The sequence below is a fragment of the Strigops habroptila genome, chromosome 1 (genome assembly GCF_004027225.2).
Source record: "Strigops habroptila isolate Jane chromosome 1, bStrHab1.2.pri, whole genome shotgun sequence".
Classification (NCBI taxonomy): domain Eukaryota; kingdom Metazoa; phylum Chordata; class Aves; order Psittaciformes; family Psittacidae; genus Strigops; species Strigops habroptila.
Genome location: NC_044277.2, coordinates 37,238,894 through 37,254,364, shown reverse-complemented (window position 1 = coordinate 37,254,364; position 15,471 = coordinate 37,238,894). Strand labels below are relative to the sequence as shown.

Genomic DNA, 15,471 nt, shown 5'->3' with positions numbered 1-15,471 from the left:
CTCCCTCTCAGGTCAGAGGGATGCCATGCTGCTGGAGCTGAAGAATGAAGCCTCGTGCTGGAAACACTCACAGGACTCGCAGGGCCATGAGACTGAAGGGCTACGATCCTTTGCAGGGTTGCAGCCGTGGCACAGAGAGGTAGCCATCTACATAGCAGTTCTCACTACTGACTGCCAGCCAAGACTGGCAGCCAGGATGAGTTTACAAAGCCAGTCCTAGAGAGTTCATTTTAAAACAAGTTTGTTGTTTTTTCTTCTTTAAATATTAGCAATGGAACACACTGAATGATTTTAGAAAGATGCTAACTACATATTCCATTATTATTAAAACATATATCAAAAGCGTACCATTTTATAGAAAGAAATATGCAGGTTTTAAAGCTCCAAACTGTTCTTAACACAGGTATTCACAGGCAACACTTTGCTGAGGATCAGACCCTCATCTGCAAAGAAGGAAGGGTCTTATTGTGTCCTCAGGGGAGAACCTCAGCTTGAAAATGAGTTCAGTGCCAGAAAACCCTGCCTTGAGGCAAAGCCTTCTTTTATAATCCGCTCACTAGTACAAAAGTGCATTAATACAAATACGGTGAGTAGATGAATCTAATTTGTCATGTTGCCTCTGGGCAGACTAGGTCTAACTTTTAGCCTAATTTCGTTACTCGGCAGTTAAGTGAACCATCTGATCTTGTACCCCGTGGTCATTACTAGCTCTTAGAGGTGAAAAGTTCACTGGTTCAACAGATTTTCTCCTATGAGTATTTGCTTTGATTCTTCTTTCCCTCAAATTACAGTTTGGCCTAACGAGGTAAAAGCCTATGCTTAAGAAGCATAATTGTGTGCTTTATTAGATTTACTAGTCCAGATTTATATCTAAGGCCTATTAAAAGGTCTACAGATTTCTAACAGCATTACCTGTCTTTATATATCCCCGCCCTTGCCTCTTTAGATTCATACATCACAACAACAAGAGTCTCAGGCCATGGCTGAAATTCCTGGATACTCCAGGAAGCTTTACACTAGGCATAGGTGATCTCCTAGCATTAGTCTTCATCTCGAAAATAATTCCCTCACAACCACCCTATCATTTTTTCCTTTATTAAAGCAATTTTACAGTTTCATTAAAAATCTCTCCTCCTCTACTCACAGTGTAAAAATCTTTACACGCTTGAGTAGATGTGGTAATTTTCTGTTTCTATGCTGAAATGTTTGGTTTATCAAAAAAAAAAAAAGAAAAGGTGGCTGACCTTTTCTTTAGCACTTATGTTCCTCTGAAAGGGGTAAATATGTGAAGGCTGAGCCTTCTTGGGTTTCTGTAATTTAAGAATCAAAAGCCTTGCTGAACAATTGTGGGTCTTCCCCTCTCTGACTTCCTAGATATCACTGCAGGTTTACCTGCCCAGTAATTAGCTGCAGAGGAGGGTAGTGCTTATGAGGGGTGAATTTACCTCAGAGGCTGGAGGGACAGTGGTTCTCACCGACTTGAGGCACCATCCTGCTGTGTGACAAGGTGCAGGGTTACAGGTTTCCCCTCCTCGTTCTGCAGCTGCTTGTTGTAAAGCCATACAAGCACGTCCTTGCTAGAACTGCCACTGGACCAGTGCTGTATTAAAGCTTTCTTAATGTTGGAGCTCAACACTGCTAGAATAGCTCAGAGCCTGTGGCCACAGAGAAATGCCCCTGTTAAATGCAGTACTGCCATCCTACACCCAGAGACAAGCTCACTGTGCACACAAATACAGTGTCTAGTGATTTTAGTAGTGGAGATGCTGAGAAATCAAGATAGGTATTATAGATCTGGAAGAAAAATGCTGGCAAAAAGACTCAGAGAATAAGTGACCAAAATACTTTTGTGGCCACTTAATCTGTGTTAGAAAATGAATGCAGAGGGGGGAAAGAGGCATTTTAAAGGTGTGCCTGAGACCAAACTGAAGTCATCATCTGAAAGTTAAAACAAGTCTCCAAATGCAAACCAGGAGAACATGTAGCACCCAGCAGCAGTGGGAGGGAGCCAAGCTGGAGCCAGTACATGCCCATACTTTGGCTTCAGTACTAACAGCAGTGCTTTGGCTCCTGTCATCAGGGCAGATGCATATAAACTGAATCAGGTTCACCTGAGCGTTGTGAGGAGAGTGAGAAGAGCGGAGAGCATATTTTTCCAGCAAGAAGCTATAGAACATAGTGGTTTGTTCAGCCTCACAGAGCGAAGGCTGAAATGGATATGATCATTTTCTACAAATAGAGGAAAGAATAAAATCTGGGGAGAGAGAACAGTTCTTTGACAACCTGATACACGTGTGAAAGGTCTGATATGAGGTGGCCACCACCGATCACAGGAGACCACAGGAGACTTTGCCCCTCAAATTCTCGTTAGACTCCAATTTCTGCTTCCCTTAACAGCAATGGAACCAGAACATTATCTTCTCAGAACGTTATCTGTGACTAGAAATTGCGCAAGATTTGTTCTCAAAAAAGAGTCCTTGTTTACTTCAAAAAATGGAGGCATTGTAGATGGGGAACAGATTGAAAATCCTCTTGAAAAAAACTGGCACTGACTCTAGTTAGCAACATGATCTTCAAAATCTTGAGATTTGACAAGTTTCTATAATATGGAAAATCTGTAATCAAAACCATTGCAACTGTCATTTTCCCACCAGTGGCCACATGAAGCCCCACTGGGGCAAAATCTAAACAGTGGAAATTTCACTCCCATCTGCAGTATTATCACACACCCCGGGAAATATCCCAGAACCCAAGTACTGTATGAACAGATGGGAAACAAAGCAAACCAGCTGATGACTCCACATAATGAGTCTTAATGGCCAGGGGAAAAAGAAAAACACAAAAGAAACAATAACAAAAATCCTTTCAGGATGTATCTGTTTATTAAGATTCAGCTCAGTGAAGTTAGAAATGGGCCAGGTAATAAACATGCAAACCAGCATTAATACGGTAATAGTAAAGTTGGTTCAATCCAAGAGCTTGGCCACATCCGCTTGATAATCCTGGGAGCAGCAATGCAACAGACACCCTGCCTTGGGCCATCTCTTCTGAATGGTCTGTATCCATGCAGGAAGCCTGTCACTTATGAGCTGTGGGATTCGAGAGCAATGTAAATGGTGTGAAAATTCAGAGCACAGGGAAGAAAATCACCTCCCTTTCAGCTGTGGCCAAACCTTCAGCGAGCCCTGATGGTCAGAAAGGGGCCTTGGGTTGCTTTAGTCTAGAGGGAGCTAACATAAAAGCAAAGCATTTGCCTAAGGCGCTCATGCTGGCTTTTGTTGATGAGCTGTTGTTTTTGGGAACAGCTGGAGGTTTTATCTGGGTGTGCAGTGTAATGAATAGCTATGGTGGATGGTTGAGCATAGCAGTTAAAGAGTCAGAGACTGCTCTTAACATATCACTGTGCAATAGGACATATAGTCTTTTGGCCAGCCACAGTGGGAGAAGCATGCCTGTAGCTATCTGGGTACCTAACCTCACTGAGCAAGCATCCCCGATAGGAGAGGTGGATTCAGTGACTAAGGAAGATATGAAGGAGTTCAGTTCTTTGAAGAGTTTCCTTTTTCCCTAGTATCACCCTACTCTTATGCTTGGATCCAGCAGCAGCACGTAACCTGCAGTAGCACGTTGCCTCCCTGTGACTTGCTTTCCCTTAGAAGATCTGCCTTTCTGCAGCTGCATCTGGGTCACTTTTTGACATCTGAACTTGCAGTTCAAGCGACAAAGACTCTTCTCTGCCTTCACTTGTTCCCTGTGCAGTCACCAAGCACAGCCTGGGGGATGAATGTTCCTCCTCTACCCTCCCAGGTATCAAAAGAGTGCTCGCTTTTAACCTGCTGCTGGTGCAAACAGATCTGAAAACCTACTGCAATTTAAAATTTCCCTGCAGAGAAAGGAGATTTTACCTAACAGTTACATATATGTTCTGGCCAAACAACCTGTGCTGTTTAATAAAATCTATTCAATTGAAGTTTAAATAAGGGCAACTTTAATCAAATTTAGGGTTCAAAATTATTCTTAGGATAATATGAATTGCAAGAGAATTATTATCACCAGGTCAAGCTCATTAGAGACTCAGGAAATACAGAATTAGAGTAAAACTTAAAGTAGAGCCAAGCATGTTAATTGTGAAAATATACAACTTGTGCATTGAGACACCATCACCTTTTCCTGCTGTGAAGTAGAAACTTACAGAATCATAGAATCATTTAAGTTGGAATAGACCTTTAAGATCATCAAGTCCAACCATTAACCTATCACTGCCAAGTCCACCAATAAACCATGTCCTTAAGCTCTACATCTACACATCTTTTAAATACCTTCATGGATGGTGCCACAACCACTTCCCTGGGCAGCCTGTTCCAATGTTTGACAACCCTTACGGTGAAAAAGTCTTTCCTAACATCCAGTCTAAACCTCCCCTGGCACAACTTGAGGCCATTTCCTCTCAAAGGACTTGAGCACCTAAAGATGCAATGACTTGCCTAGTGGTTCACCAAAAGCCCCTGTATTTAGGCATTTTGAAAATGCAGTGAAAAAAACTGTTGAAATGCATTGCACCATGTTGTTGAGTCAGAGCATGTGGAATTTTATGTCCTAGATAAGAATGAAAGGATTTTGAAGTACAGCTTAGGGTTAGAGTTTGCCATTATTGCCTCCTGATGTGTGTGTTTTCAAAAGGATTGATCTTCAAATGAACTTGCCTGCTGAAACTAATTGTTGGTTCTCAGAAATGGGATCCTGCTCCTAGAAGGAAGGGTATCACAACTAATACACACTAATGCTGACTGAAACAGCTTTAGATCCAAAAGGGACCATTCACTGGGATGACTTATGGAAGGTTTTTATTTTTTCAGGCTGATTCTTCCATATTCCCAGCTGAGCAGTGCAAGGCAGACCTTTCTAGTTGCTATCCTTGCTGTGACCTTAATGTTCCTTTGCCATATGTTTCTACTTTTATGGGTCATGTTTTATGCCGGTTCACAGTCTGCACCAATTTACTGCAGAAGTAGTAAAATACCAGCAAATAAAAATCAGTATGAGAATGTGTGAAAACTTCTCACTGCCTGTGGATGGCATCTGCATTGCTCTGCTCGTAGCTGGGGTGCATTTACACATGTGCTGGGGGAAAAGGGAAATACTCCTTGTAAGCTTTCAGTTAAAGTAGCTCACTGTAATATATGAGACCTATGGTGCAATGCTTATAATCACTATTTTGTTATGAATTATTTATTTCGAACAACAGAGAATTTCTGAATGCTTCTGCAGAAGTGCTTCCCTCATACACAGATTATGGATGAGATGTCTTACAAAGTAGGTGTCCCGGGAACATGCATATCACATAATGTATGCATTATCTAGTAATATAGATTATTAGCTGTTGAATGGTTTTATACCTTTTGACTGGAGTTCTGCTAATACATCAGAGAGAAATAGAAGGGAGTCAGTGGATCTGGCACGTTAGCAGGTCCCAGGAAGGCTGCTGGGGAGACGGTGCAGAATATCCTCAGGAGCCAGGAGCGAGAGAAGCTGAAGAGGAGATCAGAGTTGCAAAGCCACGGCTGACCAAAGTACAGGAATGACAGGTAGCTTGGTGTTGGGGTCCCCTGGGACAAGGCAGGAAACCAGTTGCTCTCTGAGGGCATTGACAGCATGGGTTTTTATCTGTTTACAGCACTCAATTACCAGTGCATGGGTGCACAAACCCAAGCTGGAGGTGGGAATGGCAGAACCAGTGCTGCTCAGGGTGCCTAAAATATTGCATTGTAAATTATGTCTTCAGCTGGCTATAAATTTGCCAAAAGTTTAGTAGTTTAGATTAGAGACATGACACTTAATAAAACAAATGGTTTTACAATGCTTATGTCTTTTGCTGTCCTGTGAAAAATCCACCTACATCTGGCTGAGTTACAAGCCTTTGAAAAGGCAATTCACACATGCTTTGTAGGAGCATATTTAATTTTAGCATTTAATGACCTCAAGGATTGCTTCATGTGTTAGCTCTGTCTCCCAGCATAAACTTGTTCAGCTCAGGCTGATGGTTCAATGCCCACAACATGCATCTCCTGCCTAGGCCACGGAATGCAGAGGGGTTTTGTAATTACAACTTCTATTTGTGATCACAATCTTCCCTGCACTAGCCCAGGCTGTAGCAAGACAAGGAGCCAGGATTTGGAAGACTGACAGTCCATGCTCTGGGGGCTGCATTCTCTTCACCGTTGGCAGGAGAACTGGAGAGATTAGGATTTAGTACTGAACCCAGCTGGGATATCGTGAATTTGGGTCACTGGGATGGAAGCCACAAGGCAGACTGAAAGATGAGGGAGGCATAAAGGAATGGAAGCAGCTGGGCTAGGAAGCACACTTGGTGGGCTGGCAAATAGAGATGGTAGGAGGAGGGCTGATGGAGACCAGGAATGGTGCTTTGGTTAAGCCTGTTGGGTGCAGCCCTGGAGAGGCAGATACTGCTCTCCTCCTCTCCCTGAGCCCCTGCACTGGCCTGGCAAGTCGCTTAAACCAACCTTCACACAGATGGTGAGACTGAACGTTGCTTATTTTCAGCCTGCCAAGCTAGAGACTCTGGGGTCTAATTTCCAGAAATACTCAGCGCTCACCTGCAACACAAATCAAAGGGACATGTGCTTTGAACACACAAGCTGCCACATAACGCTGAGCACTCTGCAAAATGAGACCCTCTCGGCAGTGGGAAATGGACACCCCACATTAGACGAATACTTGGATCCTAATTGTGCTTCAGCTCTCCGCATGCAAAATGAAAATGAAAAAAAATGCTCACAGTAGTGCTATGGCAGTAAATAAATTTGCATTTAAGAGGCACACAAGTACCATGTTGATGAACTCCACAGAAAAGCTCAGGAGGGAATTAACAAAGGCTATCTTCAGATTCAGGCTTGGAATAATAGGCAGCAAATGTGTCACAGAGCCACACGCTGAACTGCTAGAAGAAAGCAAAATAAATAGCCACTTACCAGCTTGGCACTGAATACCCTGAGTGCTGAGGGAGGAAAGAGCCCTCCAGGAAAGAACAAGGAGTGCTCCTGGGGCTAGGGCACATTGTGGGGGTCACGACACCCCCGCACACCCGGCCATTTTGGCTCTTCCCACTGTGTCGGTGCTTGCTTTCCAGCCTAAACAGTACATCTGCAGGGTTGCTTTCATGCACTGCTGTTCTTGTTAAAGACAGGAAATTTGTGATGTAGGGCAGGAGAGTAGGAGCACTGACATCCTTTGCTCTCAGGGCTGCTTCTTTCCTTTTATTGCAGAAGTGAGGAGACTGATTCAGTGGCAAATCTGGTTCAGATACTGGGAACTGGAGATGGGAGAAAAAGAGGCAGACAATAAGATGAGGCAGGTGTAAACATCCAGAGTGTCTAAGCAGAGAGACTGGAAGCTGTTGGGCTAGAAAGAGCACTTGGTGGGCAAGGAAATTGGAATGAGCAGGAAAAGCAGGAATGGTGATGAAACGTGCAAGTGTGTGACTAATACTGATAATGGGGGAGAAGAAAATTCTCTTCATTACTTGGCCTGAATTTCTTTTGTTTGGATGTCATATTCTGCACAGCTTTTAGCAGCTCTCACTGAATCTGCTGTAAATTGGTGTTGATTGTTGCTGCAGTGTTGTCTTTATTTGGCTCCATGACTAGGCTTACATAGTGCACCCCAGGGGATTAAGGGTCTTCCAGGAACTTCTGTCTGAAGCAGGTGCTCCTATTCCTTCTATGCGAAAAAAAGCATGTGGACGAGTCACACTATAGCAGAAAAAACAAGCTCCCGCCTATGTCTTTCCCCTGCCCTGGACTTGGGATGTGACCAAGTCAAGGTCTTGACACAGAATTTCAGAGCATTTAGGAGTGGGAAATATCAGGCACATCCACACTGATGAAAAAAGACCAGGGTGTGCACCCTAGTTCCAAGGTTGGTGGCATAGACTGACAACTCCTGTCTGTATTGATCAGGAACAGCCTCTGACAGAGCAGCCTGGCTGCATTTGGCTTGCATAGTGCCTGCTCTTGCTCTCCTCTGCGTCTCAGTGGCCTTAAGGCATAAGAATGTATGTGCCATGTTAAACACGCATTTCTGTGTGTTTTCAGAGTGTTTGCAGTAAGCTAAAAGCTGTGTTATAGCCCACCAGAAAACTGTTTTTACAGCAAGTGCCGAAGGATATGTACTGCAGCCCTGAGGTGTGGTGTGGGTTAAAGGACAGGTCAGGAGAGGGTGCAGAGCTGGGTGGGCCACGATGAGAGCCAAATGTGGTGCACTATCATCTTTACCACTATATGGTGCACACTGTGCAGTGAGGTATGTCCAGGGTTTGTGGTGAGGAGAAGCAGCTGTGGCCAGCTGTTGGGAAAGGAAGGGCATGGAGAGAGCTGGAGGGCACAGAGAGGATGAGGGGTCTCATGCTGAGCTTCACTCCACAGCAGTCACTCCTTTAGCAGTGTAGACGCGCCCATAGAGACTTCACTACACACAGAATTAAGCACAGATCTGGAGCATGGTCACCCCTGGCTGTGATGTGCCAAGTCAGACAGAGACCTCTCCCTAGGATGTGCTAACCATCAGCACAAAGATTGTCACTGCTGCCATGGTGGCCAGAGAACCAGCTCCCATTTGGGAAAGTGCAGCAGCTTGTCACAATTGTCCTGTGGGCTATGCACTGGGCTGGCAGTAAGGTTAAGCCAGAGTTTTCCTGCTGCTTTTCCCCCTGACTCACCACATTGGTGGATCACTTCACCAGCTCAGCTGTGCTCCTAGACACAGATGCTGCTTCATCTCCTTGAAATGCTGTGGTTGGTATATCAAAGCTGTCCCTTGGGGCAGGTCTCTGCCGCGCAATGCCACACGGTCATGATGCCGAGCTGTGAAGCAGTGCAAGTGCAGAAGCTGCAGAGCTGCATTAGCAAGAGATTTCAGCAGGGCTTATTAGCCTGGGCAGAGAGCCACACTTCATGGCTTCTGGGCTGGAGTTGTGCACTGCTGAGCAGAGCTTGCCTACATCTGCCTCCGCCACCTGTGGGAACATCCATATCTTTCAAGATGCCTTGCCCATGCGTTTCAGTTTCAAGGGCTTTCAATAACAAAAGAGTACCTTTTAGCACAATTACTACACACCTGCACATCTGCATTGTTTCTGTAATATTGGGGGGAGGTCCTTGATCTTCTCACCTGATGAGGGCATAGTCTTGAGGTGTGTTGCAGAGCACGGCTCTGGAGGCTGATGGGGAGTGAGGAAGGTGAAAAAGAAATGCCACTCAGACCTTGTCAATAGAAACATTCACAGGTGTGATTTAAAAAAATGCTTATTATGTTCTATAAAGGGAATGAATAATTTGGAGATGAGCAGCCCTGAGTTGCTGGTGAAATGGGAAAGGAATTCGAGGGAAATGAGCAGATGGGAGGTGAGAGGTAGATGAATAGAGTCACACAATGTGGTCTGATTGATTGGCTGCAGTGTGCCACTCTGAGAGCTTGAAGCCTCCTGCACTTCAGGAAAAAAACATGTCACCCTCCTCTTTCGTCCACAAAACCCTCCAAAGGAATCCTAGCACAGTGTAATATGTCCTCACTCCTGTGGGCTGCAGCATATCAGCATTGTTGTGATGAAAAGCATAAAATGAGGAATCAGAGAACAGGAAGATGTCTTAAGGCAAGCATGGCACACTATGCTGGCAGTTACTGTTAGCTCACTGCAGGATTTTGGTATTTGATTTTTTATGGGAAACAAAACTGATACCCAACAGACATCAACTCCTGTGAGCTGATTCGCTCCAGCTGTACTTTGACAGGAGCCTTCTGAAATCAGTGCAGCTAGAAGGCATGCATCCAGTCTTCTTACATATTTTTTGACTGAATTTGAAATAGTTGAGAGATGATAGTATTCAAATGACCACACACATAAAGCCATCTGCTCTCTTAGCTATTGATGTACACACCTGTACAGTGCTGTCATTTGAAATATATGGCTGACCTGCTGGAGAAACAGCTGGGTAGTGTTGATTTTCCAGACTTCCAAATATTCTTGTTGAACAGTAAAACAACCATGGGGAGTTTGATTGATGCTTTAAATGGAGCACACTCAAATGGTACTTTAGGCATCAGAAATGAGACTGAGAACTCATTTCTCTTTCCATTTTCATTTTGCTCTCCTAAGCAAGGTTACCTAACATTGGAAACTACACTAGGAAAATCTATGGGCATTGACTGATCTATTTATTACTTCAGAATTAGCCAGCTCAGGGCCTTGCACAGTGACCCTATCTATGATACAAATGATTGTGTTAAACTTTAACTCAACCACACCCTCCACACCCAAGCATCTTCCAAACTGGTAACTGAGAATTTTTGGCTGAGAAAGGAGGAAAACCAGAAAGATTTGAAGTCAAATAATATACTCATTTAGAATTCCAAAGTTGCAGCACACACAGGGCACGTGCCACATGTCAGTGCATAGTACATCGACTGTATTGAAGTATCATTGGGTATCACTGAGAAGAGTCTGGCTTCATGTTCTCTACTCCATCAGGTATTTGTACATATTGATATTCACCATTTCACATCGAAATGGCTTAAAATGTTGTAGAAGAGGGTGCTTTGGTGTTTTTAATGCAAAGATGGTTGCACATTGAAAGGACTAGTCGGGGGAAAGGTGCTTTGGTGCCTGACTGTAATTTATTTTTCAATAATAAATTAAGTTGGAGTTAGATATGTGAAGACCTTTCAAGCACCATGATCAGATTCTACCTAAAAATTAGAAACATGATTGTAAAGTCCTCTGAAGAAAATGTTAATGCAGTTAAAACAGGTAGCAGTACTTTCAAAACAGAAACTAGTCTTAGTCCTAAGTTCAATACTGGAGTCAGCATACAAATCCCCCTAAATATTGTGTAAACTTGCGCACACCTAGAATACGACCACTTTCCTTGAACTGAATGTATGTGTTAGATACACAAAAGCAAGATGACGCCAACACGCCGGGTGCATTCTTTCAAGTAGTATTTGTCTTCTATTAATTTCTACAGCCAAAAAATACAGTTACTGGTCAGTTGAAAATGGTTTCTGCAAAAGCAGCCTATTGCAAATCATCTTTTCTCTGTCGTTAAATAAAGTATAGCTATGGAATACATATTCCAGGATGCTCTAGGCCAACAAAACATATCTTTCACACCCAGTTATTACATTGATTGTGAGCTGCATTGATATATACTGCCAAGAACCTTTTCTGAGCATCTACATTTTTAATATTTACCATAAATGAAGAATACGGAGAAAATATATCAGAACCTTGTTAAGAAATGAGTAATTTTCTTTACTTCCTACACAAAATTTAAGTTAAAAACAAAACTGGGAACATATTTCAGCAGACAAAAAACTGATGCATTTGGAAAAAGGGAAATCCAAACACAATAGGAAGTCCTTTATTGTGAGGTCTTTTAGAAAATACTGATGATTGTTTAAATCACTACTGTGCCCTTCAGATAGATGTCTGAACTGTTTACTTTAGGATGGGGGTCTAAGCAGCTTCTAGTGGAAAAGAGATTGTTGCTGCAAAACTTGGCAGGGAACTCAAATCTCAGCTGGATCTCTCTTTATGTTATTTGGAAGGGGTGGGCATACCATTTGAATCATTTGGCATCTTGAGCTTGGAGGTCAGGTGGGCTGCAACGCATTTGCTTGATACTCCAGCTATTTTGGCTCTGTGTGAAAACGAACGGTGTAGGACCTGCATACAAGGTTTGGGATTATGTTGCTTCCAACCTGGTGTGCATCTGAGTACCAGTATGGGGGGAAAACTAGTATCTTGCTACTGTAGATGCAAGAATATGTTTTGTGTGTGTAATGAGATGAGACATAATCAGCAGCTAACACAAAACACAAAATTGTGAGATTTTTCACATGTGCCTTAGAGCAAAAATTTTCTGCTGTTCAGCCTGGAGAAGAGAAGCAGCCTTCCAGTATCTGAAGGGGCCCAGGAGGGTGCTGGAGAAGGACTTTCTATAAGAGCAAGTAGCAATAGGAAAAGGAGGAATGGCTTCAAGATGAAAGAGGGTAGATTTAGATTAGATATTAGGATAAATCATCTACTGTGAGGATGGTGAGACACTGGCACAAGTTGCCCAGAGAAGCTGTGGATGCCCCATCCCTGGCAGAGTTCAAGGCCAGGTTAAACAGGGCCTTGAGCAACCCGGTCTAGTGTGAGGTGTCAGTGCCCATGGCAGGGGGTTGGAACTAGATGATCTTTAAGGTCCTTTTCAATCCAAACCATTCTATGATTCTATGCTGGCAAATGCTTCAATGGATCTGCCACTTTTTATATTCATTGTAGAGCAGTGGATCAGACAGAAACAATACATTGGTGACGAGTATTAATAAAGTACTATATAATAATAATTTAATCTGGTAGTTCAGAAAAGAAAATAAAGACCTGTTGATGCTGCAATTTGCATCCATTCTGTATCAGTTTCAAAGCCACATGATGTTTTTGCTGCCACATACTAGAAATATGTAAATTGCCATTTTACCTAATCTCCTGAACCAGCTGCCTTTCCATATTAAAATGCAGTCATAAACATCATGCATGTCACATTACTGTAAAAAAATACGCAGCAAAAACGTTTGAGCAAACGTATTTTCTTTGAAAATTTTGGCATAAAATCCTCCCGTTGAGCATCCGGTTTTTGTTATCTCTCTTTGGAGACTTTTTTTTTTTAATGAAAATTTTTTATTATGCTTTAATGAAAGCTTCAGGCATAAGAATAAGAAAAATAATTACATGTTATTCACGGTCATGGTATTCATTCCTGCTCAAGTGCTGCATTACCAAAGGATGCAATTTATTAATGATTCTTATCAAAAGAGAAGTGATATCTAATTTCATGAAATAGCTAAGGCTTAAACTGAGGTTACCATAATGAACAATTGGGAACTACAAACAGATCCTGTAGGGAATGAGAGCTACTCCTACTTCTAAAAGCTATCCATGAGAAAGCTGTCTCTTTAAAATTATATTATGCACTATGCAAATGCCTGGGCTTGATGATGCTACCCCTACATTTGAAAAAGTTCCCTTTTTAAAGCTTTCAAATTCACAGTGATTTTGCTCTAAAGCTTATTGCCCACTCCAAACCAGGAGGCAACTCCCAGCCTAAACCATAGAAAATGAAGGATAACAAATCTCTTTAACAATAAACTCAACAGTTCCTCTTTCCATAGCACAGTGGAAGCACACAGACCTCAGAAAATGAAATAGTCTTTAATTTTCCAACTAGTTTAAACCTGTTAAGCATTTGTCAGTGTGAGAAACCATGGTGCTCCAATTTCTCTGGTGTTTATTCATTTATGCATTGGGTTTGGTTGGGTTTTTTTTTTTTTGCCAGTAACACCAAAGGATAAATTATGCTTCCTACCTTGAAGTCAGAAATTAATTTTAAATGGACTGCCCCTGAATAAAGTTCTTGAAGGGCATAGGCAGGGAGATAGATAAAGTGCAGGACTGGGCACACCATAAGCTCCTTTGTTGTATTAATGCTGGCTTCTTCCTTGATGTTGGGTAACTTGTGGACATTTTGCTCCTTAAACCTCTACATCAGTAAAATATGATTTATATACTTGAGGTCTGTAATAAGCATGAGCTGAAACTCAGTTCTGCAAGCACTTGTACAGATGTCTTTTTGCTTTCTAACAAGCAGTTTTGCCTAGGAAGACATTAAGCACCAACAGATCTCATTGTGTCTCAGAATCAGGGCTTTAAATTGCTGGGTGTGTTCAGCATCATGCGTAGTAGCTAAGCATTAAATTGAAAGCATTTGAGATCTACAATGAGTCACATCCCTGTTCATATTTAAATGAGTGCTTCTCAAATTCCGTATGAATTCCACAGAAAAGAATTAAAAGGCCATTAAGATGAAAATGGACAAAAGCAAAAACCATAAAATGAAGCAAAAGGGACTCCAGGAAGGTGAGTGCTTCTGTAGCAGCCTTCGCTAGCATGCATGTCTTCTTGCTTTCAGGTCCCAGTCTGTGGTGGAAGCCGGCACGCTAAAACATGAAGACCAGGGAGAAAGTGAGAATACCCAACCACTGCTGGCTCTGGACTGAGCTCCCACGTGCCCAACATGCACATATACATTAACAGACTTCCACCATACCAGGAACCCACAAAGCACACAACACACACACTCATGCCCGTGTTTTGCTTGAGAACAAGTCCTTCATGATTCTTGACAAGTAACAACTGTCACCAGCCATCTGTCCGTGCGGCCGACGCTGAAAAGAACCTGAGAAGTTTCTATTGACACAGGAGTCTGCCCATAGAAAAAGAACTTTTTTTTTTCCTTTTATTTATGACATTAAATTATTGGAAATTATGGGACTGCATTCTCTGTTTGAAGAAACCAGGGTGTGTCAGTAGCTTTCCTGAGGACTCCATCAGGGATGCTCAGTTTTACAGAAGCAAAAGTTAAGTGTGTTTTAAAGAAAAACATCTCAAACTTAAACTTTGCACTGTAATCATCAGTTCAATCTCGCACTGAGGGCAGAAACAGCAGCATCTAAGAGTGCTCAAGTTTTACAGGAAGATTTTGCATTAAGAAAATAAAATAAATCAGTGCCAGCATAATGCCATTCAACACGACACTTTGTGACCACCTCATCCATGCTGCTTACATGGGGTCACATTTCAGCATCTAGCAAAAATTACTCTTAACTTTTGAAGCCCGTATAAAACTGTCAGCTGAGTGGAATGAGCTGTGTGGGCAGCAGACGCACACAATCTGAAATGCAGTTATTTAATTTAACGATGTGTTTTTCCACAGGCAACTCGGGAGCCTATTAGAGAAGTGTGTGTGCGTGTGTGTGCGTATGCGAAGGGGGCTGCTAGGGAGACCCATTGGACATATTCACCAGTGATTAATGGTTCAATCCAGATTGTTTCATTTAGGTCACAACAGCAAATACAGGCTCGGCAGAGCCATTTACCCCCTTCCCTCATGCAGTGTAGTGAAAGGTGTAGCCAGAAGGGTATGCTGATTGCAGACGCGGGCCATGATTAAAATGAAAAAGGAAAACTTTGAATTTATTATTCAGTACAAGCTTCTGCTAGAAGGAAATGTGGAAGAATAGAAGAACTGAAATGCCAAAGATCAGTTTGTTATTTCTCTGTTTGCTCTAGCTGCAAAGAGAGTCCCATCCCTTCATTGAAATGGAAACTGGATTAAACAAATAAAAGAAAAATCGTTATAAAATTGCATGTGCAGTGACTTTATTTCCTAAACCAGTTACAACCACTGTACACACCTTTAGTCTTCAATTAAATTGCCATACATTGACATTTTAGTAGAACAAGTGGTTGACAACAACATATCAAATGTAGCAGTGTAAACCATATATATCAAATGAGATGATAATGGGCACAAGGGTTTTTAATGCGCCTCTGGAACATCCACTGAATTCCTA

General features: G+C 42.4%; 1 protein-coding gene across 3 annotated transcripts in view; it reads left to right on the top strand.

Moving 5' to 3' along the window:
• The window catches only part of CLVS1 (clavesin 1), a 131,036-nt gene extending 115,776 nt beyond the window's left edge, over positions 1 to 15,260 (top strand). For all 3 annotated transcript variants that reach the window (XM_030485443.1, XM_030485441.1, XM_030485442.1), the window contains one exon: positions 14,028 to 15,260. In XM_030485443.1, coding sequence (XP_030341303.1) covers positions 14,028 to 14,115 — 88 coding nt within the window. In that variant the 3' untranslated portion in view covers positions 14,116 to 15,260. The remainder of the gene's footprint in view (positions 1 to 14,027) is intronic.
• Positions 15,261 to 15,471: the final 211 nt, after the last annotated feature.